General features: G+C 40.0%; 1 protein-coding gene across 3 annotated transcripts in view; it reads right to left on the bottom strand.

The window, feature by feature from the left end:
* Window positions 1–4,204: 4,204 nt before the first annotated feature.
* Rsbn1l (round spermatid basic protein 1 like) overlaps window positions 4,205–16,594 on the bottom strand; it is a 61,142-nt gene continuing 48,752 nt past the window's right edge. The window contains exons 5-7 of one of the 3 annotated variants that reach the window (XM_085836465.1): window positions 13,712–13,879; window positions 8,031–8,139; window positions 4,205–7,936 (exon numbers count right to left, since the gene is read on the bottom strand). In XM_085836465.1, coding sequence (XP_085692591.1) covers window positions 7,313–7,936; window positions 8,031–8,139; window positions 13,712–13,879 — 901 coding nt within the window. In that variant the 3' untranslated portion in view covers window positions 4,205–7,312. The remainder of the gene's footprint in view (window positions 7,937–8,030; window positions 8,140–13,711; window positions 13,880–16,594) is intronic. The other 2 variants (XM_085836466.1, XM_021163592.3) reach the window with 2 other exon arrangements.

Here is a 16,594-nt window from a genome sequence, read left to right as displayed (position 1 = left end):
GAGGAATCTGATCTGGTCACAGGAATATATGCTTAAGTAAATGCAAATAAAGTTTACTTGGTTCAGATAAAATTGTTCAAGCAGTTGTCTTAACTGGAAGCTCTTCTGGGTGAGGAAAAGTATAAAAAGTCTTTTCCCAGAACAATTTTAATAAGAAGGGAAAGAAATGGGCAAGAAATATATGCAAAAGGCAACACAATAACCAACCTGCTTACAGATGAAGATAAAGCAATATTAATGGCCTCTGAATAGTTCTCAATAAGTTTTTCCTTGTGTAATACACAATAAATTATTAATATGTCTTAATAGTAAACACACTTCAACAAGTCATGAGAAACACTAAAAAATAATGCTTACAGGTGGAAAAAATAGTATTAAAGGAAAAAAATGACTTTCTGAGCTCCTTCTTACAAGATACTTACTTTATAATACAGAAATATTTACTAATTATAAAATAAACGCTGTCCATTAATTTACCAAGTTACGATGGATACATAACTTATGGCTAGCACTGAGGATACCAGCTCGTATCGGTCAAACACCGACTGAGGCAAATGAAGTCTGGCCATGGGCTCTGACAACAGCACAGTCAGACTCCAAATGCTGTTTCAGAAGTGTAAAAATTAAAAGGTAGAAAATGCTTTCTCAGACACTAGGTATTGAATGCAGTTTCTCGTGAGCCCTTGCACTGCTCACTCTGGCTATGTGAGTCACATTTATCTTAAGGCAGCTTTCTGCCGCCACCTTCCAACCAGTCTGCAATCTGACAGGACCTTTTCAATGTCCACTTACTGCCCCATCTCCTTTACCTCCACTTCCCTCATGAACCTTCTTCCATATGCCCATCCTTCACCCCAAGCTAGAGGCGAACATGAGGACATGGTGAGACCCAGAGCACAGCTCTTACATCTACTGTTGTAACTCAATCCCAGAAGCAGAAGCTGTGAGGCTGTCACAAAGCACCAGTGTGCTAGAGCATTTGTCATGTTTGGTCATTTGACTTTCTCCAATAAACATGATGGGTACTACCTCCTATCATGTGCAGATGTAAGGAACAGAGACTAGTTGAAGCAATTTCCTCAGGTAATATATGGCTATTTCTGCTAACGCACTTATATTAAACTACAACTACAGTTCTAGAAATGTGTTATCTAATCTCAGTGAAGTGGCCTTACCCAATTGACTGAAAATATTTCACGTTTATGTAGTTGCCCAACTCCTGAGAGTTCACAGGGTACAAAGAAAAATTGTGCAGTTGCATGATTCACTATTTCTGATTTTCTGTTGTATACGACCAGAAGGAAGAGCACAAAAGTGTAAACAGAGTGATCAAGAGTTAAAACTAGTTTAATTCTGCTCCAGATGCCATTAAGTTGCTTATGACTGCCATTTTAATCATTTGATTAGAAATCTAATCCCGGCCAAGTGGTGGCAGTATGCCACTTTCAAGATCAGCATTTTGGAGGTAGAGGCAAGTGGATCTCTGAGTTCAAGACCAGCCTGGTCTACTGAGTTCCAGGACAGACAGGACTACACAGAGAAAGCCCATGGTTTGGGAGAGGGGGCACATCTAACCTCAGCACTCAGGAAGAAGAGGCAGGAGGACCTCTGAGTTTCAAACCAGCTTGGTCACATAGCAAAACAAGTGAGTTCAAGGATAACCAGAACTATAGGAGACCCTGTCTCAAGGGGGCTGGGGCGGAGCAGCTTTAATTTGTATAATTTGTAATAACTTTTAATATCAAAAGAAAAACTGCTGCAAAGGGGGAGATGACTGTTAGATAAGTTTGTCTAACACATTAACTCCTACACAGCTACCTTAAGTGCTAGCCAGGAGCACAGTACAAAACAAACTTGATTTCCCCACAGTGCTTAACTAATTTTCTCCACATTTCTGCTGAATTATACCCAAGAATTGAGTTTTTAAATTACAAAAGTGTACATCATTTGTTCTCCTATTTCCTCAGCCATTTATAGAATACAAAGCATACTATGTGAGGTGTCAGGTATGACAGGAAAAATAAACTTAATGACATTTGTTTGTGGTTTCATAAGAGCCCACCATACCTTACTAACATGTATGTCAAATCTGTGCTCCAAAAGCAGCACAGGAAATAAGACTGTTCTACTCAGCCGGGCGTGGTGGCGCACGCCTTTAGTCCCAGCACTCAGGAGGCAGAGGCAGTCAGATTTCTGAGTTCAAGGCCAGCCGCGGGGGGAAAAAAAAAAGACTGTTCTACTCAAGCCACTGAGGCAGCAGCACAAAGCTGGTGATGGAAAGACAAAACAAGACTCCACTGTGCTGTGGTCCAGATATTTCTCCAGCAGAGTAGATGGAGGGCATGGCAAACAGTCAACTCTCAATAGCCAGGAGCTCCTTGCCCACAGAGCCAACCAATTCTAGACTGAAGGTGAATGGGGGAAATACAGCGTCTCTACTGAACATAGATAGACTTGTCCCTGAAAAAACATTTTACATGGCATTTATATATTAGGTGATACCAAATAAGCTAGAAGTGGTTTAAGGTATATACAGACGTTACAGACAAATAATTACATAGAATACTTACATAAGACCTGAAGATCTGGGTATGCAGAACCAATTCCTCCAGAGGCACCTTGAGATGCGTGTGTACTTATCTATCATTTGGTGAAGCCAAGAACTGACCACATTAGATGGGAAATACTGCATTATCAGGCTGGGTAGAAAGAACTGTATCATAAAGCTTCTTCATTATGAGAGTAAATATGAGAGACCTTTGGAAAAAGAACCACCATGGAATGTTTCTAAAGAGAGTAAAATCCTATCTAAGAGTCATCTGGAGCAAAGCAAGATCGCTGGGATTGTGAAGTGAAGGCAGAGGACGGGGTGGGGGTGGGGTGGGAGATGGACCCTAGAACACCGTAGGCTGTTGAAAGAGTGCATGTGGAATGTCCATCTACTCTGTCATATAACACTGCAGGAACTAAAGACATCCCAGCAGTTGTCTCACTAGGACAGAGAACAACTGGCGTCTACAGAGATGACAATGAAGATGGAGATGCCGATGATAACAGAAAGGGAGAAAGGGAACAGCTACTGCTTGAGGTAAGAAGGAAGAACAAACTAGGTCTGACCATATGATAAGCAAAATGAAGCTAAGAAACCAGGTCAGCTTAAAGTCCTGCAGTCCGAGACTACCTGAGGAATGGAGCTCACTGACAAGAGCAGAGACCATGGTGAAACACTGAAAGCCCACCGCCTCCACCACAAAGAAGAGATATAGAGCTTTAAGGAAAAATCGATGAGTGCTGAGGGATTAGCCCAACACCCAGGAAGTATGTGAGTGGGTCTGACACCACCATTTCTGTGGGAGATTAAGAGTGAGAATTAAAAAACAAGGGACAGTGAAGTGAGGAAAGATGAGGAAATGTCCGCTCGGGGGTCTAAGAACTTTACCTGAGACAATGGGGATAAAAAGCTCCACTCAAGAAAAGAGGTGTTTAACATAATAGTGTGGCTCAGTTACATACAATCTTAACAAGAAAATTCTGTGAAGTCAGGAACAAGACAAGACTGTCCAAATTAATTTTGGGATCCCAGTTCTTGCATTTTCACAATAATAGTTAAGATCACAGTGAAGAAAAACACAGGTGGGCCAGAGAAATGGCTTGGTGGTTAGGAGCAATGGTTGCTCTTCCAGAGGTCACAGGTTCAATTCTCTGCACCTTCATAGCAGCACACAACCTCCTGAAGGACCGGAATGATCCTTTCACAGGACTCACCTCAGACATCAGAAAACTGATTCCTAACAGTAGCAAAATTATAGGTATGAAATAGCAACAAAAACAGTTTTATATGTGGGGTCACCATAACATAAGGAATGTAAGAGAGGACCACGGCATTAAGGTTGAGAACCACTGTCCTAGGGAAACCAAAGCCCTTTCTGACCTCTCTGGGCATTGGACACAAGAGATGCACAGATACACATGCAGGCAAAAGCCCATACACATAAAGTTATAATATTTTAAAAAGAAACACATTTTGCTTATAATTTCTGTTGACATAAATCCTACATGCCCATGTATTTCTCTCAGCTCGTTCATATTCATTAATTGGGTGTGAAGTCCATGACAAGCTAGAAAGATAGATAACCTGAAATATAAGACTAGATTCCCACCCCAACCTCGGTCCTTGCTATTTCAAAAGACAGTAGATACAGACAGAAATAGGAAGTCTGAGACTAAAATATAATGTCAAATCCAAGAAAATAATTACAAAACAAAGGTAAAAAGATTGTGGATATCAATCTTAGTATTTATTGAAAGGTGGAAGACAAGGAAAATAGCCTCTCAAATGCCAAAACCAAATCTGTACCTTGACTAAATGGAAATAATCACTTTACATATAAATAAATTGTCCCTTCCAACACCCTCAAAAAAGCAAAGTTACCAAACAATGCTAATTTATTATTTACAAAAAAAAGAAAAAACAAACAAAAAACCTTACATAGAACTGAATTTTGAAAAAAAAAAAAATCCTACTTTGAATACATTAATTACATTCCTTAAACATTTAAACCTAAGAAAGTCTTTCCCATCCTCAATTTCCTACCCCTCCTATTTTGGAAACATATTTCAAACCAACTTATTCAGAAATACACACATAAATACAATACACAGTGTTGTGCTAAACCAACCTGATCATTAAGGTCAATAGTTTCGTCATAAGGAAGATAATATATGGCTTTACGTAAATTTGCAACTAAATATCAAAAATGTTTCATTCTTTTGATAGCTAACCTGAGCATGGGATATATACTACTTAGACATCTAAGAAAATATAAATAAAATTAGAAAAGGGGGAAAAAAAAAGTATATATATGAAATACCACTGATGTACCTACGTTTTTATGTAAAGGTCTGTAGTATATCACTTAATAACTTATATAATATTCACTCTATATAGCATATGACCTTATTAAAACTATACCTTGACTGCTTTATGTTCTGGTCCAAGATACTGGAAATAAAAATCTTTTATTCACATGGAGAATGGGAGTATACTAACTAGAAAACCATTATTATGCAATATTAAAATAGGAATCTGTCTGTAACAAAGGTAGTTAACAACTTCTCAGATGGCATCTGAAGAGGATTTTATAAACTAACCCGTAAGCCTGGGCCATAAGCATGATTCAAGTCTGTAAGGCTTTATCTTGAAATCTTGAGCCTGCTGGTTTACACATACTTCACCTTCACAGAGCAATTAATCTGTATGGATAACTATGTTAACTAAGGCTTACATAAGAAACTAGACCTAAAAACAATGGCTATGCTATCTCAGGTGTACCTTCCTTTAAGCTAAAACTTAAGGCTCATATATTTTGGAAATACCCTAACAGTGTTTTCTTACAGTATGATCTCAGTGGGCCTACATATATGCAACTGGAAATAAAACATACTGTGATAAATATATCACCGTCAATTTAAAAACTAAATTTTAACAATATCCCTTCCTATTTCTTAATACTCATATGTTAAGAATTTTTGCTATCCCACCTTAAGAAAGATGAAGAACCCTAAATTTAGCTTAGAATAGATTAAATGAGTGCAGTGAAAGACAGCTAGTTACATAGAAAACCAAACCCTATTTACACTGCCACGATTTCTAATTTCTCTACTCCATGAACCTCCCCCACCTGCAAACATCCTGAGATCCTCCTATAAGCCACCAGCATTCTCTACTTTATTTGCCCACCTCAAGTAAGGAGACAAGACACTGCTGCTGGTGCTGATTTTCATCAGTTCCAGTGAAACACATTTCTCTAAGTGGTTTCTCCCCAACTAGAAGCATGAGCTTTGATGGCTTACCAAAAATGAGGTGAAAGTGGAACCCACTGAAATGGGAACAGAAGGCAACGCAGCACAAGGATAGCCAACTCAAAGTCATCAATCAAGGCAGGGACCCAGACTGAAACACACCACGCCGTCTGCAATCACTAGGGCTCCTTCCACCCACACACATCCATACAGAGTGGAAGCAGACTGGAACCATGTCCATGGGTGCAGATGTCTACTCACCTTGCAGGCACTGGCCATCCTGTCTCCTACACAATGAACTCCCTAGAGCATCTTTAGAGGAAGTACACCTTATGTTTGCCCTGCAGGCTGGCGAAGGATCCTGAGGAAGATGATCTGACAGTGTTTGCTAGTTACATCTGTGAATGATGGCTGGGTCACTGTCACTGCCCTTAGTTTAAAAGTTCATTTGGTGATATGGAAAAATATAAAAGACTTTTAATTACTCCTAATTAAACTTTCTGTATGTCAATTTTTAAGTCAACTATTACTAAACATATGTGCTTATTAAAAAATTGTCTAAACTTATTATTTGCACAAAAAAATTACACTAGGGCTAAAGACTCCAGCCACATTAACTTCATTAATTAGAAGGATAAAAACCATCAACATAGGTACTCCCAGCTTCTAAAGCTCTATTAATTATTTTCTTACTGCTGAACAGAAATATTTTAGAATAGAATCCAGGAAGTAGCACTAAGAATTTTTATATATTCATCAATTTAAGAAATTGTGCAAAACAATGCACATATATACATTCCCAAGCACACATTTACGTACGTACGTGTACGTACACACACACACATACACACACAATCCATATGTATATGCTTTAATAACAGAATCGTGGCTTTCTGAATGCTTGTACAGTATGGAAATTTTAAATATTTACTAGATTTGAACACACATTTTCCCTCCATCACTTCCCCTCATGTATATATTAATAGAAACATAAAATATCAAACAATTAAACTGAATTATCAGTATGTTTTTGCAAGCTCAACAGAAAGCATTTATTATTATGAACCTTTATTAAGTGGCTCACATTTCAATATAAATCACACTAAAAAGGTTTTGTAAAGCTATTTACACTACAGTGCTGACACATTTAAAATGAAAAAAAGTTGGTATAAATAAGCTCTATGGAAAAACCTTATATTGTCAAAAAAATTCTGGCTCATATTACAAAAAAATATATTTATATGATTTTGTCAGCTCTATTCTAAAGCCTACAACTCCAACTCAAATGACTTTTCTAAAGACTCCTGTGTATTTAAGCCTGCAATGTTTACAGTGCATCTGGCCCTAAGTGCTTGATACTTCACAGTTATGGACAGGCACTGAGGAATGTTACAAAGCTACATAAACTATATTTTGTAACAGACTTGAGAGCAATTCCTAGGCTTGCTTTCAGATTTCATGAACCATTACAAATTATGTTTTAAAGAAAGGCTATACGTAATGAACAAATTCAGCACAAATTGTCATCCACACTTTTGTCTTGACTTGAACGTACAGAACTATGTTGCTGTGTATCGACTGTATTACTGACACTTCCAGGACACGAGTCTTCCTTTAAGTCTCTGTTGGTGCTCTCAAATGTAGAGTCCATGTCAATGTGAAAATCTGGAAACTGAGCGTGATCCAGCCTCGCCTTACTGTCCTTGCCTTCCGTGTTATTTGGTGTTCCAATCTTTTCAGGTATGGGAACCGTCACAGGTTCTTCCTTGATTCTCAGAGCTGCAACAGGTTCCTGTTTAATTTGTTGTGATTCATACTTAGAATGAAGTTTGTCTGACAACACAGAGTCTGAGGAGGCTTGGTTCTCAGTGTGAGCTCCGAGAACTGATGATGTGGGACCTGATGCTATGCCCTTTTCATGAGTAACCGTACTGTGACAAGTGTCCTCCTCTGCGTGATAGAATTTCAGTCGAACGTGCCATGCCAAACTGCATACAGCTGAAACTGTCTTGAACTGATGGACAACATTCCTTGGAATAAAATAAATGTCATTATCATACAGCTGAATCCTGGCATAGCGAATGCCTTCTCTCCTCAGCTGGTTAAGTTTTGCATCATCAACCCACTGCACACACTAAAAAAAAAAGAAAAAACAACAACAAGAAGAATACAGGTAAATCTTTGCACATCAAAATCTAAGTGAAAAATGATAATTATTTAAGTTTTACCTGGGACAGTGGAGGTTCATGTAAGTCTAATTGCATTCGTTGAACTACTTCTAAGAAATCTTCTGCATGAAAACAAATTACATCTTTGGTTACTCGGGGTTGATCAGGCCTGTAGAGGAGAGTGATAATAATGAAATCTTCAGTTCATGATTTATTCTGTTAGGTCCTTAATAAATTCAAGTAAAACTAGCTTATGATCAATGCTAAAATCTCCCTACAAATAAAGAAATTTATTTATACATTTAAATCAAGAGTTTACAGGACTGGAGAGATGGCTCAGTGCTTAAGAGCACTGACTGCTCTTCCAAAGGTCCTGAGTTCAAATCCCAGAAACCACATGGTGGCTCACAACCATCCGTAATGAGATCTGATGCCTTCTTCTGGTGTGTCTGAAGACAGCTATAGTGTACTTATATATGATAAATAAATAAATCTTAAAAAAAAAAAAAAAAAAAAAAGAGTTTACACCATGAGTTTCAACCTAAACAGACTAACAACTTTCCTTACTCTTTAGTATTGCTGTCACAAGATCTAGAAAAATTAGAATAGATTTACAATTAGAATTGTAATGCTTTGTAAGTTATACAAACCACAAAAACTAAATATCTCATTTTAAAATATAGTTCAATTATCCTTTAAATTGAGTATTAAAATTGCAAATCAAATGCTGCATAAAAGAAGTTGAAGCAAGCATAGAAACACATGGACCTCATGTTCTCAGTTCTATATGTGCACTGAAAGAGCTGATCTTGGCAAAACACAAAATGTGATTATCAAAGATTAGCAGGAGGAAGTAAAGTATGGAGTATGGAGAGGGTAAGTAAAGGTGTAACGGGAAAAGTTCAGGAGGCTACAGGACGGTGACTATGGTTAACACTTAATTGTATATTGCAAAACAGGAAGGAGACCTTGATTCCCACCACAAAAATGGTGCATGCTATGGTAGCTGTGGGAAGTGCTAGATAAAGCAGCTGCCCAGTTCTGACTGTTACAGTGCATACCTATTGTTGAAAGATTACACTGTAATTCATAAATATGTACATTTAAAATAGCATTAACTTTTATAATCAGAAGCAAGGGCAGAGGTGATTCATGCCTATCACCTGAGCTAGAGTAACAAGAGGGAAGGGGGGGGGCAATACTTTCTTGTTCATAGAAAATATTAACTGTCTACTTGGACACGCCCAATCTTAAAGAATCTTGGGCACTAGGTAGGGTTGGGTCTAGTAGTATTAGATGGGATGCATACAACTCCTAAGTGACTCTTGCTTTATTTTATTTCATTGCTGCAATTACTAGTACATATTAACTGTGCATATTAATGAGACTTAGTAGTAAATTAAGAAATGTTCATTAAAATATTCATTTTCTTCACTGGAGACATTAAATTTTTATATAAATTGTGAAAATTTTCCAAATTGTTCAGTCAGAAATATACAGATACATTTTCAGATGCTCAAAATAAAGTTTTGAAGTAAAATTCCAAGCAATGTAATATATAAAGAAATTCATAGCAGGGTGTATCTAGCCTGACATAGACAACTAGCGAAAACCATAATCCAGAGTTGTAGAGCCTAGTGTCAGTTAACACTCCCATACCTACGGAAAGAAAGACTGTAAGAGCCAGATGACCAGAGGCTCTGCTGTGAGACTGTGTCTCCTAGTAATATCAAAAGCTCCACAGGAAAGTCCCACCAACACAACCACCCAAAGATGCCAACAAACATGCCAAACTCCATCAGGTAAAGTCATGGGGCCTCAACCCTATACAAAGAATTACAGGCGACTAAGGAAAGAGGGGAGTAGAAGACTTATGCTTCCCAGGGAAAGGCACACTAACTGGTTGTCAAGTGCCCAATGGTCAGTCCTGGTAACATACACAAGTAACATTAGATGGACTCCACAGGTCATACTGGAGAATATGTCTATACATACAAATACACATATGCATGCAACAAAGACTGATGAGAGCGAGAAGTGAGGCATAAACGGAAGGGTCTGCAGGGAGGAAAGGGGAGGAGAGATGCTGTCATTAAAATACAATCCCCAAAACAAAACTGATGCCACAAGAGTCAGATTGCTAAGGTTCAGTGACAGAGGATGATCATGGGTGACATTATATACAGAAAATGACAGACAACAGTCACTGGAATGCAGACTTTTCAAAGACAATAAAACCAGAAGAAAATCAAAGGACTGAAAGGAAAGCACAAAGTGCTTAAGAACCCTGCCACCACGATGTCCTCTCCAAGTGCATGGGAGCGCATGACCATGGACTAACTAACCAACCCTCTAAAACCGTGGAAGCCAAATCAACCCATCCTTCTTTGCATTGTTTCTCAGAAATGTTTATCACAGTAACGGTAGAAGTAACTAACAGACCAACCTGGAGACACAGAAAGGAGTAGATTCATGGGTATTTGAGGTGATTAGCTGCCAAGAATACTGACTTGTTCATCTTCCCTGTGGTACTGGTAAATAAGTCAGTCAAAACACTCAAGAGACTGAAAATTGGGACATGTTTCATTGTATGCAAATTATACCACTGAATCAAGAGCTGAGGAGATGGCACAGTAGGTAAAGCACGTGACAAGCATCCCAGAGCTCACATGGCAAGCTGAGAGATGGAAACAAGAGAATCCCAGGTAGCTTACAGGCAGCTGTCCTGGCACGCCCAGCAGCTCAACAGCAAGTAGCACTGTCCCACAGGTGAGGGCAAAGACTAACATGGAAGCTATCCTCTGCACATATCCACACTTAAATGCTCATGCTCACACACATAAACACTTTTTACAAAGGAATACCAAGGGTTTTTTTTTTTGTTTGGTTTTTGGTTTTTTTGAGACAGGGTTTCTCTGTGTAGCCCTGGCTGTCCTGGAACTCACTCTGTAGACCAGGCTGGCCTCGAACTCAGATATCCACCTGCCTCTGCCTCCCAAGTGCTGGGATTAAATCGTGTGCCACCAAGCAAACCGCAAATATAAGAATCTATGTAAGTCCTGTCTTAATAATGCTTATATAGTTATGTAGTACAATTAATGATTCACAAACCCTGTCCTATCTATAGAAGAGTTCTTTGACGTCTAAATCAATGCTAAACTAGACACAGCAGAATACTGTCATCTCAGCAATCAAGAAACCTGAGAAAACAAGTTGGCACAGGCAGAAAAGTTTAGCCTAGGCAACATGATGTGATGCTACCTCAAAAAAAAAAAAAAAAAAAAAAAGAAAAGGGGAGGGGAGGGGAGAGGGAAAAGGGGAAAGGGGAAAGAAATTGTTTTTTTTTTTAATTTTTAATATTTTTATTACATATTTTACTCAATTACATTTCCAATGCTATCCCAAAAGTCCCCCATAGCGCCCCCCACTTCCCTACCCACCCATTCCCATTCTTTTGGCCCTGGCATTCCCCTATATTGGGGCATATAAAGTTTGCAAGTCCAATGGGCCTCTCTTTCCAGTGATGGCTTAAGGGCCAGGCACATGCCTTTAATCCCACCATTTGGAAGACAAAGACAGGCAGATCTCTGTGTAGACAAGGCCAGCCTAGTCTCCCTAACTAGATTAGGGGTCAGAGAGACAGTCCAGTAGTTAGGAGCACTTACTGTATTTCCAGAGGATCTGGATTTGTCCCCAGCACCCATAGAAATCAATTCACAATTGTCTGTAATGCCAGTTCCCAAGGATCCAACACCCTCTTCTGGCCTCATAAATGCATTGAAATCTTAAACTGATACTAAACATAGCTCTAAGAACAATTTAATATAGCCATGTATGTGGGAGGCAGAGGCAGGCTGATGTCTGTGAGTTCAAGGGCAGCCTGGTCTACAGAGCAAGTCAGGACAGCCAAAACTATGCAGAGAAACCCAGCCTCAAAAAACAGAAACAAACAAAAAAAAAACCACAAACAACAACAAAAAAACCCACAAACAAACAAACAAAAAAAAACAGAGACTGGTGAGATGGCTCAGTGGTTAAGAGCACTGACTGAAGCCGGGCGTGGTGGCGCACGCCTTTAATCCCAGCACTCGGGAGGCAGAGGCAGGCGGATTTCTGAGTTCGAGGCCAGCCTGGTCTACAGAGTGAGTTCCAGGACAGCCAGGGCTACACAGAGAAACCCTGTCTCGAAAAAAGAGCACTGACTGCTCTTCCAGAGGTCCCGAGTTCAATTCCCAGCAACCACATGGTGACTCACAACCATCTGTCATGGAATCCAGGGCCCTCTTCTGATGTGTCTGAAGACAGCCACAGTGTACTCATACATCAAATGAATAAATTTTTAAAAAGAAAAACAAGAGAGAAAGAAGGGAGGGAGGAAAGGAAAGAAAGAATGACACTTTGATCCTTAATATAAAGAAAAACACAGCAGAACACAAAACAAGCGACAGCAGCTTCCCTTAGTACCAGGACAGATGCAAACACAGTGAAGACACACAGCCTTGTAACAGACAAGGCAAGAGTGCTGCATGGACCTGCATGGTCCAAACAGGCTCCTATTCCTTGGAGGATCACTGGTAGCAACTACCGTGGCTCTTACAGGACTAACAAAACCACTTGCCTCCCGTCTTTAATATTAACACACTAGAACACTGCAGCGGGGCTTACCGTGGCTGGCTAGCTCCAAGCCTCCAGGCTGACGCTGAGAGGCAGTTCCCAGTCAAACAAAAATGGTGAGAACAGCACTAGACTCTACTCTATAAGGCAGTACTACAATTTTTCTTTAATGAAGAGCATGCTGCACTAGAAGTCCTTAAAAAGATTATTTCCTTATATGGAAAGTTACATATTACACTTTTTGCAAAATCTTAAAAACTACACATTTTTTACAGTACTTTAAGAATTAAACTAGTTTCTGGAAGTTATGGAGTTGGTGCAATGGGTAATAGCATTTGCTGCTGCGGACCTGAATTTGGATCCCAGCACCCATGCAATAAGCCAGGCATAAACTCCCCGCAACTGTAACCCTAATACTGTGGCAGTCAGAGACAGGAAGAAGCAAGGACAAGAGGAATGAGTCTTAAACTTACCACTAACTAACTAAACTGATGGCCCTGCATAATGTGTTCCTGTATATAAGTAAAAACAATACATAAGTAAGAAAAAGAAAAAGAAAAAAAGTAAACTGAGACAACATTTGTAAATGGGCATATAGTAAACACCACGTAAATCCAGTTTTCCCTTTGCCAATGCACCACTGCCCAGCCTGGCTGATTGTAAATGGGACTTCCTATTCCAGCACTTGGGAGGCAGAGACAAATGAATCTCTGTGAGCTTGAGGCTAGCCTGATCTACATAGTGAGTTCCAGGCCAGTCATACATAGTAAGCCAGCTACATAGTAATATCCTGTCTCAAAAATAATGAAATTTAATTTAAAAAGAAAAATAGTGATAAAATAAAATAACAGTGGTTAATGTGCACAAGACCCTGGTTCATGCCCCAGTACAACCGTCACCAACCCAAAAAAGCACTAGTGAGGACGGCAGCAACAGCTCAGCAACGGCTCGTCTTCCAGAGGAGCCAGGGTCATCTCCAGCACCCATGTGCTCACAACTGTCTGTCATTCCAGTTTCAGAGCACCAGATCCCTTCTTGTGGCCTCAGCAGGCACTACACACAGGAGGTATTCAGGTAAAATACCATGCACATAAAATTATCTCAAAACAGTCAGTAGTCATATGTACCGCTGTCCACAGTGCACAGCCTTGAGCACCCCAACAGCCGCCGTGGTCTGTCGTTCAAAGCCTTGTCCTATGTGATCCGCATGGGCTCTCGTCCTGTCTTCAAACAGCATCTCCCGAGGCTCACTGGTTCGAGGTAGATACTGAAGGTTTTTTATTTCATTGGTAGTTCTGTTTTTAGAAAGAGATTTATATTTACATGCTGTGGCTTGTTTCCTTATCAGATATTTCATAATCACATGATATCAGACAAAATGAGATGTTTAATTTTTAAAATGAATAAAGGCAAACAAAGTATCCATATCAATTCCCTAGTTTGGGAAATACCTTTCACACATGTGGCAGGCGGCCCTGGAGTTTGGAGCTACTTCGCATAGGACTGTGCACTTATTGAATATACTGCATACTAGAACAAACAGATGAGATCATGCGGCATGATACACCCTTTAGGCCAGGTGCTACCTGAGTATTGAGACTACTAAAGGAGATTACAGTGACAGATGAGGCTGCTTGCTACCCTTAGGAGAATTTCAAAGATAAAAAAAATAATAAACAAATTAATGAGAAAGGATAAAAAAAAAGAGGTTAACAACAGAAACCTAGGCAGTGACTCCACAGTGTACTGAGGTATAAAGGATAAAAAAAAAGAGGTTAACAACAGAAACCTAGGCAGTGACTCCACAGTGTACTGAGGTATAAAGCAAGCTTACAGCTCTGCTCTGCAAGACAGCAATCTTCCACTGCCTCTGGGCCACTCCTCCGCTAGAGTTCAAAAGCACACAGCCTGTCAGCCACTATCCTCGCACTCTTAAGAGATCTCTCCTGTTAGGCTATAGAATGGGAAAATGGGGAAACCACAGCTGCCCAGAAGATATCATTTTTCTCCTCGGTAGGGTAGTCTGTGGCTGCTATTCCAGATTGCCCAGCAGTTAGTCCCTCTGCCCAGTTACCCTCCCGAGTCATTCTCAGCTCCAACTCCCCACTCCACTGTCTGCTGCTCTGCAACCTGCATCAGGCTTACCACACTGTAATATACTTTTTTGCTCTTTGTGATTAATATTCTTATGTCAGTAAGTTAGATCGGGCTACCACTTTATATAGAAGGCTAGTGGACTTCTAGCTAATATCACATTCAAATCCTTCAACATGTATGTAGCACTGTATCTGTTATTAGTTAGACAGCAACAGACTACGGAAGCACCATATACTCTGGGCAGTAAGTCAGGAAGTGCAGAGGACTCTGCTAGGGACTGAGGAACCCTTTTAAATTACATCGAAAAGTTTCTGTCTGCATTATTCTGGCAACAGACTCTCTGATTAAACTTGCTTCAGATCCTGAAACAGGCAGGGGGTGGTGGCACACACCTTTAATCCCAGCCGAAGGGAGGCTGAGGCAGGCAGATCTCTGAATTTGAGGCCACCCTGGTCTACACACTGAGTTCCAGGACAGCCAGGACTGTCAGGTTCAGGGCTGGAGAGATGGTTGTGCAGTTGAAAGGTAGGGCTGACTACTCTGGCAGAGGAGCAGAGGTCAGCTTCCAGAGCACATGCTAGGTGGCTCAGAAACACTGTAACTCCAGCTCCAGGGGCATGGGACACCTCTCTCCTCCACAGGCACCTATACATACCCACACACAGACACATACTCAAATATAAACACATAATTTTAAAAATTTCAAGTAATCTTTCAAAAATGAAAAAAGAATAAGCTCTGAAAAACATAATTTTACAACAGTTACCAATTTAGAAATTTACTTATTGACTGCATTGTTTACTAAACAGTGGATACTATGTAACAAGCCCAACAGAGTTCCTGCCAGGCAAGGACCCTACCATATATTTACTGGAGGACAGCTTGTCCTGTTTTGTTTTGGGTTTCATTTCAGTTTATTCATTTCATGTGCATGAATGTTTTGCCTGCATATATGCAGTACATCATGTGTATACCTGGTGCCGTCAGAGGTCAGAGGAGGGTATAGGTTCCCCTAGCACTGGATGGCTCTGAGCATCATGTAGGTGCTGGTAATGGAACCCGAATCTTCTAAGAATAAAAGTGCTCTAACTATTTAGCCATCTCTCCAGACCCTGTTCTGCTGCTTAAAATAATCCATGTAACCATTCAAATCATTTTCGATATCTACAGAAAAGCCACTACCTCCCCTTATACCACCAATTCTGGTCAAAAAGTTAACTTAGTACATTTTTCTAACCTCTTCTCCACAATACACTTAAGTTTTAAAAATATATTCTTAATGATTCTTTGAGAATGTCACATCAATGTATTTTGATCATATTCACTTCCTACTCCTCCCTAAACTCCTTCCAGATGTCTCCCCCACACCCACACCTCTTTCCAGCTTTGTCTTTATCTTTAAAAACCCAACAGGACTATGGGCATGAAGACATTCTCTGGGACAAAACTGACCGGGGACCACAGCCTTAAAGACAACTGGCCTCTCCTTCCCTCAGAAGCTATCAGCTGCCAACAGTTCTTCAGTTGGAGTCAGGACTCATGACTTCCTGGCCCTCTGTGCTAGAATGCTAACTGGCTTGATCTTTTGCTGGTCTTATTGTAGGTCCATAGTTGTTCTGAGTTCATGAATGTAGCAATCCTGTATCTCCAGATGACACTACCTCACTGGAGTCCTCTCTCTCTTTCCCTCTTGTAAAGCCCTGTAGGTAAAGCAGTGTTATTAGTGTCACATTCAGGGCTGAGTACTCCCCAGACACCAATTCACTACACTCTGACCAGCTGTGAGTTTCTGTGTTAACCACTGTCTAATATACAAACATCATATTGGTTTTTTGATCTAGGGTGTCTTTTGTAATTTTGAACTCCAGTATACAGCCACTCACAAGCCCTGACTCCTTGTGCTTGAAAAAATA

Source organism: Mus caroli, unplaced genomic scaffold (genome assembly GCF_978045245.1).
Source record: "Mus caroli unplaced genomic scaffold, Mus_caroli_1 scaffold_4, whole genome shotgun sequence".
In the NCBI taxonomy this organism is placed as follows: Eukaryota; Metazoa; Chordata; class Mammalia; order Rodentia; family Muridae; genus Mus; species Mus caroli.
This window is presented reverse-complemented; position numbering and strand designations above follow the sequence as displayed.